Here is a 16,814-nt window from a genome sequence, read left to right as displayed (position 1 = left end):
ATTTTCCACTAGAAGATACTTATAGATAGAAGTTATAGCCTACATTCACTTTACTTAGTTTTGCATGCCACATTGGCACTAACAAGGGTCTGTGCGTGTGAGGTGCCGTTTTCCTTGTATATAGCTCAGCATTTATAGCGTACACCGTATATAGGTTTCAGCCACCATCGTGGCTCCGGTTCTATTACCAATTAGTCGGCGAGAGTGAGCTCTGCAAAAGTTAAAATCTCAAAATCATTTCTCGCTTCATGTTATGTAGAGTAGGTGGAATGGATTCCTGCGGACTTAATTAGCAAACGGGAACCTCCAATTTTCATTAATATTTTCGTCATTCTGAGACATACTACGATCTATTTTAGATATGCCAAGGATACTGAACTAGCGGTTAAGAATAAATGTATCATAGTAAGGAATTGCTCAAAGCTATTGAAATTTTGGATGCTTTATCCCTGACTCACTCAAGATTGTCGTTGCCGAGAGCAATGGGAATTTGAACGGATGCATCAGAGCATCTCTTCAGTACAGCGTAGTACTTGTTCTTGCCTTACATGTCAAATGTAGGTAAGTTTTTGCACCCTGGAAAATATCTTTATAAAAGGTTACAGTGACAGTTACTAATTTATCGTCTTGAGATTTTAAGATTATGTGGTAAGTTAACAATAATAATACGAATAACGCATAGAAAAGAAAGAATATACTTCATAATTCTAAGATTTCACTGTAATTTTTGATATTCTCTCTGATACTTTTGAGCAACTTAATTGACAACTGACTTAAATTTGAGAACACATATTTCCAATACGTTCTTTGTGATAGCTTTTTCATAGTATTATGTGTTGATATTTAATTCTACTGTAGTGTTTCGCCGAAATTCCACCTATCCAATTTCAATCTTAAGACAACTATTCAAATTTCCATTGGACCCACTGTATCAATAAAAATCATGAGCTAGAAATTTCAATCTAATATGGATCCAAATTGCTTCATAAAAATCTGTATCACACTTTTTAATTAAATTCAATCTAAATAATTACTTGACATAATAGTTTTTTTCAGAACCCGTTTACACTGTATATAAACAGGTACTACGTATCCTAACCTATCCATACTAATTCTGATTACATTATTTCAAAATGTACTTTTATCAACTCAACTTTCTGTTTAAGGGCAAGTTATGAGAGGGTCCGGAGTCATCAATTCTTCAAAGTGACAGTTTTATATATTAATATTCACATCTTTTTTCGGCTTTTATCTGCTATGCCCGTAACTACAAAAGTGGTTTGTTTCATTCATGCGTACCCTATTTATAGATTAAATATGTCATTCATGGGGATGCAATTTTTTTCTTAGGAAAAAATTTTGTATTTGAAAACATCTAAAGAAATTGTATAACATTTCTTTTTATAATTTCTCAATGCAATATAAAGATAATATTGCAGTCATTCATACTTCGTTTCAAAACTTGCCTTTTTAATAAGCAAGTTGCTTATGCTGAAGTCTTACGAGAGCCTTCTGAGGTATTGTTCTACGGCTTTCTCCATAATTTTTAAGAAAAGGCAAGTAAAGTTGATCGGGCGATAAGATTTTGGTTGATCTTCTGCCCGTTTTTAGTATGAACAGTACTTTCACCTTTCGCCATATTTTAGGTATCAGGTTGGCTTCAAAATGCTTTTGAAGATATTTCTTTATTATTTCTGTAGCCTTTCTGTAGCATCACGTCTTTGCCAGGTGATTTGGTTTAAGGCTTTGAATCACTCACTTGATACTGTTTATTGCAAAAAATTTTTCTCCCAGAATTTTTCTCATCTCTTGTCCACATTTTTAGTGACTTTTGGTCGGACAAATCAGTATTTAAACGTAACTCTAAACTTTCTTGCTCGTTTTTGCTATATTTTCCGTTTAACTTTTGGAGTAGTCCAATTGCGTTTGAGTGTGTTTTGGCTAAGATTTTTTGAAGAAGTTGTACTGAGGCTGACCCATGTATTTGCTCGTACTGTCTCGAATGTAGATTTTCCAAGCTCATTGCTGGTATTATTTGCATCGTGGAAGTGATTTCACTAATAACATAGAGAAAATTGTTTTGGCTTTATAACGAAGATAATTTTTGTTATATAAACAACAAAATTTTCGTCATGTAACTAGTGGCCTAATCCAAGTCCAAACTTATTAACTTTTCGTAGCATTTTATTTTACTTACTCTTTTTGCTTATATTAAAGATAAGGATCAAAATCATATGATTTTTCTAGGCAGAAATTAGTCAACTACCTCCATATACTTCTCTTGTCTGTCGTCTTACAAGTCGCGACGGGAAACGCTACTTTAGTAAATGAAAAACACATCCAGTTATTCAAACTTTTCCATCAAAATAAATCCACACCCTGGTCAGTTATAGGGTAAGCAATATTTGCAGAAACATCGATACATAATCCTTTACCATGTGACGTTAATATTGCGCTTTTATTTTGTGAGCTCATAGTTTAGTCAAAACACAGCTGGTCAAGCACCGGACCCTAGGGATTAGTGTACATATATACTAAACAACTCCCCCGAAAATAGGTTTGGTTTTTGTTTTGTTTTCACTTATTGACAAATCTTTTCATTAGTATGTAAATTGCATGTGTATATATCTTCGTTTTCTGGCAATTACGTAATGCAAAAATATGAGAGTGAATGAATACAATAAATGTTTTCTTTCATAATTTCTTAGAGTCTGCTAATTTGTTGTCGTTTTCAAACACTGAAAATATTTACACAGGGTGTTTCCAAAAAAGGTGATTCCGTTTCTAGGATAGAAAACTGAAAAATATTTGTAGTTTGCGTAGTAAAAAAAATTCGTAGCGCCATCCGTATACAAGATAAAGGGCGTCGAAGAAAACAAAATTATACACATTTTTCACGCAACTACGCATTGTATTGAAATTTTCTACGAATATGTTTTGGAAGTATTGAACATAACTTTGTCAATATTAGATTTATTAGGCAAAATTGCAAGTAAACCTAAACATCATTTAATTTTACACCAAAAATGTACTCTTGATCAAACTCGATACACTGTGTCGTTTTCGGAATATTTTGCAAATTATGAATTATTAACCGATGCTAGTATAAGGTATTGATAAAGTTATTATGCAATATGTGAATTGAAAATACTTGATCTAATTCCTGCCAGTATTTTCAATTATAGCCCGTAAATATTGGTAATCATTTACTTGTTTTATCTCCGACTTATTTATGACAAATATCTGGTTCCTGATGATCTTCTGTAATTGCCATCACATTTGATTTTTTCACATTGATCCTCATTCCATGCATCATAAACGAATCATTCCATATGTTAATATTCTTTTGTAGTTTTTTTCTTGTATTTGCCATTATGACGATGTCGTCAGCAAATGCGCATTCTCTTGTATTCTTTGAATATTGTGGTATCCGACATATAATTTTTCTTTGTTCTGGCTACACTCTTGGATGATATTGTCCAAAAATCTAATAAATAACTGGGAATAAACTGGGAAAGGGAGACCTAAAAAAATAAAATGTGTTAGGCCAAGATCAACAAGAACAATTAATAAATAAAATTGAAAAATGATTTTAAATTTAGTTGATCAAAATCCAGCAGTTAGCGTAAGGAATGTGGCAAATGAAACAAATATGTCTTCTTTAAGTACTTGGAGGATACTTGAAGAGCAACAGCTACATCTTCATCATTACAGACAAGCCCAAGAGCTCTTGCCAGACGATCTATTACATTACAATAAAGGACATCCCTCAATCTAATTTTTCTTAAATATATTCTTTTTACGAACGAGGCCACTTTTACGCAACAATGTATGTTTCTCCCACAATACACACTACTGGTGTGATGAGAATCATCATATCAAAAGGGTATCACATTACCAACACTCATTTAAAGTTGATGTTGGGACAGCAACTTTAGGTAACAAATTAATAAGTTATCACATTCTACCTGGAAATTGAAATGGTAATATGTACCTGGATATTTTAAGAATATCACAAACATATTTTTTTCTCTGATAATGCCTCTAAAAGATCCGCTTTGCTGGTGTTTTCCTCAAACAAAAAATGACTTAACAAATAATCTGAATCTTTTCAATTATTTGTATTATTTGGCACTTTATATTCCTGTCAGTCGTAATAAGGTACATTGTTCATTGCCATTACAATGTTTTTTTGGTATATCTTGAAACCAATTTTTAAAATAATGAGCCATGGTGTGTCTATATTATTGCAAATTTGGACTCAATAGTTCTTTGCTGATAAACACTTTTCATATCCTCTATTCGATGGTGCGTTTGTAGGATATTCCTCAAGCAACTAAAAAAGAATGGAAAAGTTGGTTAATCTGGAGCTTCATTTGGTTTCAAAAAATATATGACTCTGGTTTCATACGTTCCAAATAAAAATAAGTTAGTTATACTCGTCGAAGAACCTCAAAATTTTTTCATGTGATACGATTCAATATAAGAAGAATTATGAAAATCCCCGAAGAGGCTGATCAAGAAGTTGGCTCTGAGAAACTAGAAAAAAGGGAGAAGTGCTATGGCCGGCTAGAATTAAAAGAAAGATATTTCAAATGTATTGTACCTGTGTGTTATAAACCCATATGTGGCGAGTATTCATCAAAAGTGTGCTCGACCTATAAGCAAAATAGAACTTTGATGCGTTGCAGTGTTTACTCAACTTTGAAATAAAGAATGTAGGTTGTTGTAGAAATCATCTGTTTAGTGCTGAGAACTTTTCATGAATCTTTGATCCATATAAGAACGGATATATAATCTTTATATAACCACCAACCATAGGTATGAACTTTGAATTCAGTTGCTACTTCCACCAAATATAAGATCTAATTTTGAACTTTAATGTGACCAGTAAACAGCCGCACGCCATCTTATGGTGCTTGACATAATTTACTATAGTAACAACTATAAAATATGACGGCTATTATGGGGTAACCTTTGTTTAACTATTGTTCTTGATGTTTTTAAAAGAAGTTTACTGTAACTAGACAGTAGTTTATAAGGAGAAGATTCTAGAAAAAAGTGTCTGGACAGTATTCTAAATTCATTGCAAGAGCATATATAAGGCTCACGTTAGAAAATTGAAGATATGCGACGTAGGATCCAGGCAATTCGGGCCTTAATTAAGTGTTATCTAAAGTGGAATGTTTGTTATTAAAGTATCTGTAGTGTTGTTATCAGTGTGAAAAGTATTTGTAATTCTATTTAGGCACAATTACGTTGCATTAAGTGGGTTTTGTTAAAACAGTTACTTTGAGAACAAGCGAACCCTAGGGGATTGAAAAATTGAAAAATTAAGATCTAGATCATCAATCCCTCACTATTAGTTGTTAAAGTTGGTCAACTATCAACTACCAATTTGAAAGGGGTTAGGTAAACATAGAATGTGTTTAGAATCGTTGATATCTATTTCGATCATTCCGTCTAAACAAGAAAGTACCGATCGATCTGACGATCACAAATATAAACAATAACACAAAATGGCCGATCACTACCTATATTTTTTCAATTAAATGCCATCTATAAAATTTGTTTTCCTTCCAACCCTACATACGTAAAGTAAACTTTTAAAAAACATTAGTTTCAACTCGTCTGGTTTTAAATTTCACTTTTCCAATTTATTTAATGGACAACTTATCCTGGAATTACTCAAATGGATTCAGAAAATTCGTTAAAACTTTGCTACTTCTCCCAACTATACAGAATTGAAGTTAATAAGATGAATTAGGTAGCAATTGAATTAGGTCGGACGTAAAATGCCCTTTACGTGGTTAATCTGTCTTCGTTGTTTCAGTTAGATGAGGGTCGGCTCTTAATTTTTATATAAATATAATGAAACTAAGAATAAGATTACAGTATTTGTCAAGCAATGCAACAAAATTTCATTTAAATTACTACATAATAAATTTTGTTATTGATTGCAAATACATTTTTCGGTTTTATTCAAATAAGCAACACAATAAATACTGTTAACATTTTCGAAAATAATCGAGGCTTCACTTCAACTAATGGCACTTCCAATATAAAATATTCTTATTATTTTTGATACTTTTTTCAACGCATCAAGTGGTGATCGCCACAGGATCTATTGTTATGTTATTTTCGCCATAATGTACGCCGACATGCATGTCCTGTGTATTTTTAATCTCCCGTTTCAAGATAATGCGCAATTTGCCAGCGACATAATCCGAATATATTAATACCAACAATTTGATTAGTACACTTTCCATTATCATATCATAAAAAAATGGATTTACATTGAGAGAGTAATGATACACGAAACGTAATAGTGAACGATCCGATCTTGAATGGTCAGATAGTGATAAGCAGTACGCTTCCTTCTTCTTGGATGTGATGGAAGTGTGAATCTCATAATTCACATCTTGTAGTGTAGCAAAGAATACCGCAAATATCTATAGAAATAAATGTTCGGCGCATTTTTGAAAAACCGCAAAAATCGTTTGAAAAAAAACATCCATTTTATTTCGAATCCTTAATCTATTTCCAATTTCGAATAGATAGCCAACATAGTGAACACCTTTCCTGCTTCGACGTTTCCTAAATATAATCAAGTATAGTAATGCTACTAATGGTAAAAATGGGATATTGTCAGTCCTAGTACTTTTGCAGTCCCCTTGGTCGCATTCACCATGGAGAGTCGATATGAATAATCTTCTGGGCATAACTGGGTTGAAAATAAGGCTCTATAATAATATTATTTCGAATTTATAAGCGATATCACCCGTTACACCTGTAACACACAAATAAATCACACCGAAAAAAGTCGAAAAAAACTTTTCCAAAAGTGAAGCGAGTAGAGCAATTTCAAGAGCAACATATACTTCAATCTCAACAGAATTATTATACAAAGTTTTTGTGTAACTGTCCTTTTTCCAAGATAAATTAGATTGAAGTATTCTAATGGAATCACATTTTGATTTCTAATTTTTTGACGTTTTGACAATGATTACTTCCGCAGTTGATTAGAACTGACCATGGACGTTGAATCACCTTTTGCCAAAAAGCAATATTACTTACCTTTCATGGTTTTTATTAAAAGTTTGTATTCGTTTCGTATAATGAGGAGTAGTAGCTAATGATGAACATACTTCTGTTCATACTGCATGGGCTGCAAAAAGAGCTGCATTTGAATTACCCGAAAAACATTGCATATTAGTTTCTTAGGTAGTGTAGATTAGAAAAATGAAGAAAACATCATTGAACCCGTTTTTTGAGTTATGTAGAAAAGAAATAAGAAGAATTGAACTGATTAAATTTTTCACACTTTCTAGGAGAAAATGGAGAAGGCTTTTTAAAAATGAATGTAAGCAAATATTTCGATATAGTAGCATTTTTAGAAACAACATGAAAATAGAAACTCTTACCTTTCAAAAATTTCAGAGGTGTGTAAATGGGGCGCCAGATAAAAAATACTTGATGATTTAGTGGATTTAGGAATATATGGAGCCTGTCGACGTGAAGTCTAAACTAATAAATATATCAAGAACAATTTTGCGGCCAAGATATTTTTTCTCTCCGCAGAATTTCCTCTCGTATTTTTATTGATAAACTTCGATATTTTCATATATTCGATAAATTATGAACAGTTTTGACCAGTTTCTATCACATATTATTAAAATTTTTTTAGATCATTTTTCATGTATTTGGACGAGAACATGAGGTTTTTTGAAGTAACTAAGATAACGTTCTCTATGAAATAAATCACTACCATCCACCAAGTGTGGTAAGTTGACTTACAACCCGTCGTTAAGGGCCATCTATACCTTTCTATTAAATGTTGCTTAGGTGATTAAAAATAGTCTCAAAATCCGTTGTTTACAATATAGAGAGAAGAAAGGAGATATTAGGGCTGCTACTTAAGTTTTGAGCTATGCTAGCACTGAAGTGAATATGTCATTTTGAAATTTTTAATGGTTGGGTTATGTTATATTATGTGAGATTACGGCATGTTTATGAATGAGCTCTACTCGCATACATTCAATATTACATGAACATTTCACTGTCAAAAAGATTTGTTCGCGTTGAATACTGCATAATTTGACAATCGCTTAAAAGATTTTGTGGCGATTGGTGCAAAGAAATGCTTAAAAAATCCAATCGTGGTACTTCAAGACAAGTCAATATGATCATGACAGGCGGGAAAACATGGATCTGTGCATATGAATCTGAAACTAAACAACAATCGAGGTCTTTGAAGACGACCCAAATCCAACAAAAGTTATTCGCGCACGAAGCGAATGTTCAATTATTAACACAGCATGAAATCCGAATGAAACTCAACGTTTTTTTCTACGTTCATTTAGCAAACTACAACAGTAGTAGTTTTATGAAATAAAGTTATTGTTGATAAAAAGTTCTGCAGTAGTAGTAAAGCAGTATATGAGATTTGTCAAAAAATTTGAATTTTGTGCAACATTAAAGTATGTTTATTTTTTACAATTCAGAAAAAGTTGTTTTGAACGAAAAGTTATATTCAAATATCCAATCACAGCAATTTATTATGAAACCCCAGGTTTTGTGATAATTTACTAATCATTCCGTATTAATTATTCTGGCGAGATCAAATTTAACGCAATCTAGGATGTCCTGACATGAAGTATGTGACGGTGAATGTCAATAAAAATTGCAAATTCACTAAATCGTGAGGAAAAACTAGAACTTAGGTTAATTGTTAGAGGCAATTACAAAACACATAGAGAGGCCACAAATATTTTTAATAATAGACATCCGCATAGAAATATTAGGCATTCAGCAGTTGCAAAAATTTTAAATAAATTTGAGGATAGTGGAAGTATAGAAAATAAATTTAAGAATAAACGCCGAAAACGGGTTGCGAATGAAGATACTTAATTTGAAGTGATGCTTTTTGTTGTAGAATACCCAAAAGTTTTATTAAGAAAAAGGGTACAAGGGTACAATCCAAACTACTTCAGTAAGTAAAGATACAGTGGCAAATATTTTGAAAGGTAATAAATATCATGCATACAAACTGCAATTTGTACACACGTTACTACCAAGGGATTACGATATTCGTTTTGAATTCTGCGCTCTGATCCAAGAAGAGTTGGATGGTGGTCTAACAGTAATCCAAACTTTGTAATAAAAACCGGCAGGTTTATCAGCGAGGACCATTTGATGATGTAGACCATTTGAAGAGGATTATTTCTGATGAATGCCAAAAAATTATTACAAATATAATACGTTAAGTATTACAAGAGTTTGACAAAAAAACAATGGATATGTCGAAGCTGTAGGACATTGAATTAAAATTAAATTATGTTTGTTTCTGTTTACTAAATAATCTTTGTATAGATATTTCAATTTCTACAATGAATAATTATTGTGCATTCAACACGTATGTAAATTTTAAAGTTGTTCAAAAACAGTAATAAATAGAAAGGTTACAAGGTAAGAGAAATAAATTGTATCCAGCCAAAATAATTAATACGGAATGATTGGTAAATAATCACAGAACCCGAATTTTCATGATAATTGGCTGTAATTGCATATTTGAATATAACTTTTAATTCAAAACAACTTTAATTCATAAAATTTTTCGGAATTGTGAGAAATAAAGATACTTTAATCGTATACTGCTTTAAAAAATTGATATTTGATGGTTGCATTTTGCATTTTAACTTTTGGACCATGCATCAAGAATAACTTAGGTAGACACACTTGTGTTCTGACAATTATTTGATCTTAATTTTTGAGCAGCTTCATTCTTAGAGTTAATCGTTACTGTGCCAGAAGACTTGTTTTAAGACTTATGGAACAAAGAATGAAAATTACTGAAATTAATAACTTCAGAATTGCTTTCAATATTTGTGAAAGCTGCAGAAGAGTTTTAGTGTAACGTTGTTGCTCTTGAAGTTGCAATATCAAGAAATCTTTCGACTTGCCTCTTGCCCCGTTTCAAGTTTTTCACACATAATTGTAATTTTAAGACAAAAACGTCAATTCTAATTTCGCTTTGGTAATGAAAATATTAACTTTCCTATCAACATTAATCTATTTAAAACTATTTGAATATATCGGTCATAAGAAAATATTTTCACACATTACTCAAAACACTTTGGACAGTCATTAAAAATGTCACTTTTATAGCACTTAGACAAACATGAATGTCAAGTTTTAATTATTATTAGTTTATCACTGTTTATGTGATAACGAAAGGTGATTTTACATTACTACTTCTTATATTCATTTTTTTGAAAAATTATTAGCCGTATTTATAAAACCTTAAAGTATTCGTGGAAAACTGACCTTATTCGGAAAACTGCGAGCGTCTTACCCTCAATGTTCACTTGAACTTTAATACATCACTATTTCCGACGTATTTATTTTTCATATCAAATGACACTTTATTATTTTATTAGTATTATAGGGATATTATATCAAACAAATTCATGTAAAACATAGAAAAATATGTGAATTTTATTGAAAATGACAAAATTCAATGAACACAATTGATACCGTATCATCGATCAATGTCTATTATTCGTCGGATCTAGTATATATAGGTACATATAGATGAAAATATTCTTTTTAATTTGATCAAACAGCTATAACTGCTAGTATATACAGACATTGAAAAAATTATTTAGAAACATACGACTACTTGGATTTTTTTCGTACGATTTCGAATAACTATGTCCACATTTACGGCATTATTGAATCAAATGCGGGATGAATTAGAACTATTTAAAAATAGGTAAAACACAAAGTATGAGTCCCACAATTTATTAAATTGTTATCTCACAGTACAGTGTAATTTTAGGTAAGGCTGTTATACAACTTCAAGTGACTGGGATTTTTTAACCAAATGACTGAGCAGCCATTTCTTGTTGTGTTTGTGTCATTGTAAGGTAATGCAGCTACTATTTGGAAAGAATTTTTCCATCCTCAATTGCGTATGTAAAATACTTTCATTCGACATTGTTTCTATTGTTCAAAAGAACACAAATTTTTAACTTCTAAAGATTCCAACAAATACACTATTGGAAGAAACAAACTCAAAATTTGATAGATGTAGTTTGAAAGAAAGTATTCTAAGCGAAAAATATAAATTATAATAATTTGAGGTAATTATTGTTTGATGGTATGCATTCTTGCTATTTGTTAGATTAATGTTAAACACAGATATCGAAATTATCTTATATTATTGTTAATTATTTGTAGATTCCGGGGTTTTGTGTTTTATGCTTGGACCTTTTAAATATTTTTCAATATCTTTAGTCAATGTACTGGAACTTGTTGGTTTCTAGAAATGGGATATTTGTTTAAAAAAGCTGTGTTTGTACAAATTTCATTAATATTGTGTTTTATAACATCAACTAATTCTAACTTTAACCTTAGTGGTGTATGTCATTTTTTATAATAAGGCTAAAATTACCTTGGCGTGGCTCAATATTTTTCTTGTAACACTAACTACAATTAACATAGAATTTTTCGTATATGCTTATAAACTTCTTAGGCATGGATCTAGCAGCTGCATTATTAACTGAATTCTCAATTTCGGATAGTTAATCCTTCCATTCACATTAATTCACTAAAAAATTTAACATTGATAAAGAAATGAGCATACAAACAACTCTGTTGGTATCTTAAGTAGTGTATTACTTTCAAATTTATAAGGTGATTACCACTGAAATATGTTTAACTCCAGAGATTTCATTAGTTTATATAAAGATCATATATTATGAGGAAATTTTTCTTGCTTTGATAATTTTGGTTTTTCAAGATAATTTAAAATTGTCTGGGTACTGGCTATTGACTACTAAAATAAAACATCACTTTGCTTGTTACACCGATATATTTTTAAACACTTCCTTGCAAAATGTCAGTATTTAAAAAGAAGAAATAAGAGTGAACTACTATTCCAAATAGAAAATTTATCATCATAGAAAAGAATTGATGTTCATGGAATATTTATAAATGTCTATTATGAATTGCATTTCATAAAATACATGATACTCTAGATCTAATGAGGTTTTCCGTACTGCATACTGCACAACACTTAGATGTAGTAAGGGATTGGGAAATGATCCTCAAAGTTGGTAAGTCCAATAGTATTCTCGTCAGAGATGACTTAACCTTCAATCCCTCTGATTTTTGGAATAAAAAACTAGCAAGAATTTTATAACTAGTAATATTGAGTGCTCCGCGCTTCTGATCAATCATCGACAATAATATTTTTCATTGGTTTAATTTCCTTTAGAATGTATAAACAATTATTATGGCAACAATTATTATGGCAACAATTATTATATGCCTCATATTAAAAGAACTTTATAACATGAATATAAGTCCCATTACATTTATTAATACAATTTTTTTATTTTAGCTAAGCTTCCAACTTCCTCTCTAAGCGAGTACCAAAATGCCTCTGCGAACAATATTACATTAGACGTCCAAAATCCAGCTTCAAGAAGTTCATGTTTAGGTTCGAATGCTTCCAGTTTACTCAACCTCAACTGTTTAAATACCGGCAGAACGAATTTTACAAATAAACAGCTTACTGAGTTAGAAAAAGAATTTCATTTCAACAAATATTTAACGAGAGCAAGAAGGATAGAAATAGCTTCAGCTCTACAACTGAACGAGACCCAAGTAAAAATTTGGTTCCAAAATAGAAGAATGAAGCAAAAGAAGAGGATGAAAGAGGGACTAATACCTCCGGAACCTGTAGTGAATACCGGAAGTAGTAGTAATTCTCCTACGTCTGCAGTTAATGCTTTACAAAATGAGTCTGTTGCTGGAAGCAATGAAAACAGTCGAGAATCAAACTGAATTAGTAGTGTAGAAAAGGAATTGCAGCTTTCGATTTCTTAGTCATAAAATCTAATAGCTCAAGAGGTTTTAAAATCTAAATGTAAATCACAATATGGTAGTAACTTAGATATCCGGAACCATTCGGGTACTAATTCGTCCGTATAAATGAAAATCTTGATTAAATGACATCATCTTCTGTTGTCTTTCTTTCGCAATGATTTCTTGAACAATTAGCTAGCAGAGATACCTTAATAGTTCATAATATCTAGAGATGTACTCATTGTAATATCAGTAAAATACTGATGATAAAGTCTTTGACTTCACTGAACTCAGATTTAGAGTTGATAGTATCGTCTGCTTCATCATAGTCGTCATTTTTGGTTTTAGTCCTTTGATTCTAACCACAAGTCAATATAATCTAGTATAACGCATTTTCATCACTATTTAGTAGATTGTTGTGGTAACTGAAGTTTCTTGCCAAGTAGAGTCTTAATCATCATCATTATTACTGTATTAACTAAAATCGATGAGTTTAATTCTTTTATAGCCAATTCATAAATTATTTGTCGTTCGTTGTTTTGTTCAAGAATATATAACATCTTCTCCGTCTAATTCGCCCTCAGATGATTCCTCGATTTTCAGAATTCAACTGTGTAGAAAACGCCTTGATCTAGGGTGGATTAAAGAGATTGTTGATAAATCTGTAATAGCAACAGAAAGAAAAATGTATGTTCTTGGTCATGTAACTATTACCGTTTCTGCTCTGCTAATGTATAGAATTCTATTTGCCCGGATTGATAAAGTAAAATAGTTTGAATTAACTAGTTTCTACTGTATATATAGGGTGTTTCTAAATTCATGCGATAAAATTGTGGAGGAGTTTACTCCTATGGAATTAAGATGGGTCTTTCCTCTAACAAAAGTGCTTCAACCCATTTATTTCGGGATATCATCCCTCCAAAGGTGGGCTGAAAAAGGGTTTTTTTTTTTAAATGTAATGCTAGAAACTTAAAATTCTGTAATTTTCATACACTTGCGAAGGACTAACCACAGGTGTTTTTCCAACCTTTCGGTTATATTATAAGAGGGTGAAATTAGCAGCCCTCACTTTATTTCATATCTAAACTTCTTTTTAGAAGAAGCTTTATGAAATAAAATTATAATTTAAAATCTTTGTTTTATTCAAGAGTATGTTCTATTATATCACAGTACCTAAATACTGGAAATACACCTCAAGTCTCTGAACGTGTGAATGCCAATCCTTGACACGTAGGCTATGTTTATGTATTTTGGGTGGAGGTGGTTATTTCCAGCATTTATAATGAACCGTATAATATTTTACTGTTTTCCACTCTATTTATCAAAAGTTATGAATTATGGTATTATTTTTTTCTCTTCTCATATAGAATAAAGTGAGGGATGCTAATTTCACCCCTGTATACCCGTGGCTAGGTTCTTGCGAGTGCACGAAATACAGAATTCCAAGTTTCCAGCTTTATTGAAATGTTGCATAATGAATTTAGAACCACCCTGTATATTTATATCACATTATTACGACTTTCTTTGTACAATGAAAATTTTGTCGTAATTTCAATTGAATATACTATGTATAAAAATACATATTAATTGTTGTTAATCAATCATTTGTTACGTAGGTCTCAAATTTTCAAAAGGAATTATTTTCTTTTGTATTTTACTCTACTTATAGTTTTTTTTATTTTCCACTTTCTTAGTTCAAATCAAAACGATAAGTTTTCACTGAATCCTACTAACTGCTCCGATTATATCTTCGTTTCTTCAAATTGGCTTCATTATAACAAAACATTTTTTTTTTTCAGTTTAAATGGCGAGCGAACAAAATTTCAATTCCCATAACCCTTTCGAGATCCTACTGACTGCGCCAATTATAATTCTGTTGCTTAGATAAAATTTTTTAAAGCTGATCTGACATTTTATTTGTAATTTTCACAATATCATATTATTATGAAGTATCCTACAATCTATTATTGATATCCACTTTGGTTATAGTAAATTATTTTTCATAACTTTATAGAAAAAAGACGAAAATAGAATTTCCATTCTTATTCACATTAATGAAATCTTCACTTAAGATGTGTGGTTTTGTTCCATGGTTTATTTCAAGTTATACAGTCTCACTAATTTGGAGCTCTATAAAAAATAGTTTACTGGAAGAGAATTCTACAGCGCCCTCTAGCTGCTATACAAAAAAGCAAAGGATGTGATGAAATTATTGCAAGATATTATGAAATATGAATTTATCTAAAAACAAACTACATAATATAATTTTCAGCTTTCCTATCTGCGAAATAAAAGCAGCCACTTGATAAACAGATGGTTCTAGGATGGATGGTTGAACCGGAGCAGGCTTATGTGGAGAACTTTCTAGAATAAGTTCATTTTTTTCACATGGGAATCATGCTACTGTCTTCCAAGCCGGTGGACATGCGATACTCAATCGACACCATAAAAAGACAATAATTTCAATTTTCTAAGCCATCAGAGCTACCATAAAAGCCATAATGGTAAAAAAGGTATGCTGTAGGCTTGTGTTGAAATGGAAAAAAAGTCTACAAGAACTAGTGAGCGATGATTGCAAGGTTCAGTTCATTTGGAGCTAAGTCATTTAAGCAACAAGAGCAACGACGAGGTTAATTTGCACGCCAGATTGATATCAGCAGATCCACCAATGTGCCCAGAAACTATTTTCTTAGTGATGTCAAAAGTTTAGAATTAAAATCTGGTTTATCAAAGCCATTTGTCGTTTATTTGACAAAGTAGTCAATAATATTCACAACAACATTTGGATATAATTTTTGATAATATTGAAATCAAAATCAGAAGTGACAAAATTCAGGCAAAAAGCTTTTAAACTTCAGTTCATCATACAGTCTATATCCATAAGTCTACAGTTACTTTCAATTGGAAATCATCACAGAGTTTGACAAGATTTTTCTATGAAATTGACAAGTTTTTGAATTGAGGAGAGAATAAATTATGTGAATTGTTGTAGAATCTAAACCAATGGAAGCATTCAGCCTAGTTTTAAGAGTTAATCTATTTTGCACATCTTTCAAGGGTTTAACAGCAATAAGAAATACATTTCATTAGAGATATTTTGTTGGCTATGAACCTATAGGTTGGTGTTGGGTTTGTCCTGATGAGACTTCTCCAGTGAGAAGGTCTGCTGAACTTTATTAGAGATTAATAGGCCAGCTTCGTTTCAGTCTTCTATTGTTTGGTTCTTGTGTTAGTGGCTGTAGTAGTAGATTAGAATGGCTGTCCGTAGTGGTTACGGCTTCTTTCTTGTACTGTCTCTTGTATTGTTGCAATACGGAGATCTTGATGGATCAATTTGTTTGTGACGTACCATGGTGCATTCACTAGTGATTGAAGGATTTTGGATTATCCTCGTTGTATGAGAGCAATAGTAGATTTGCTGGCACATCCCCATAATTCTATTCCGTAGATCCAGATGGGTATGATGACTGCTTTATATAATAATATTTTATTTAGCATTTTGATATTTTGATCTTCTTCTGAGTAGCTAATATAGCTCTTGGAACTTTAGGTTGATTTGCTTTCGATTCTTGGCTAGGTGTTCCTTCTAATTGAATTTAGAGTCTAAGTGTAGTCACAAGTACAAGAAGTTACGGTTATCACTAGGTTATTAGTTGTAACTGGAAGACATTGGATTTTTCTTAGGATAAATTTTATATGATGGGATTTGTTTCGTGAATTTTTATTCTCCATCTTTCGAGCTATTCTTCGATCTGGAATAAGTGGCTTTGGAGATTGGCAGAAGCTATTATGGGAACCTCATGTATAGCCAGTATCACTGTGTCATCAGCCTCATCACATGTGCCTGTCATAGTGTAGTTTGAGGTTGGAATGTCAGAATTATATGTCAGGTACAGAACTGACCCTAGGACGCTACTTTGTGGAACTTCCGATATTTGATT

The 16,814-nt window shown here is 31.7% G+C and overlaps 1 protein-coding gene across 1 annotated transcript in view; it reads left to right on the top strand.

The window, feature by feature from the left end:
* Positions 1–13,697, top strand: part of LOC130442642 (homeotic protein labial) — a 65,068-nt gene extending 51,371 nt beyond the window's left edge. Inside the window, exon 2 of the mRNA XM_056776939.1 lies at positions 12,407–13,697. Coding sequence (XP_056632917.1) covers positions 12,407–12,852 — 446 coding nt within the window. The 3' untranslated portion in view covers positions 12,853–13,697. The remainder of the gene's footprint in view (positions 1–12,406) is intronic.
* Positions 13,698–16,814: the final 3,117 nt, after the last annotated feature.

This window comes from Diorhabda sublineata, chromosome 4 (genome assembly GCF_026230105.1).
Source record: "Diorhabda sublineata isolate icDioSubl1.1 chromosome 4, icDioSubl1.1, whole genome shotgun sequence".
NCBI classification, from domain to species: Eukaryota; Metazoa; Arthropoda; class Insecta; order Coleoptera; family Chrysomelidae; genus Diorhabda; species Diorhabda sublineata.
Note: the sequence above shows the minus strand (reverse complement) of the source record. Positions and strands in the feature narration are given on the sequence as shown.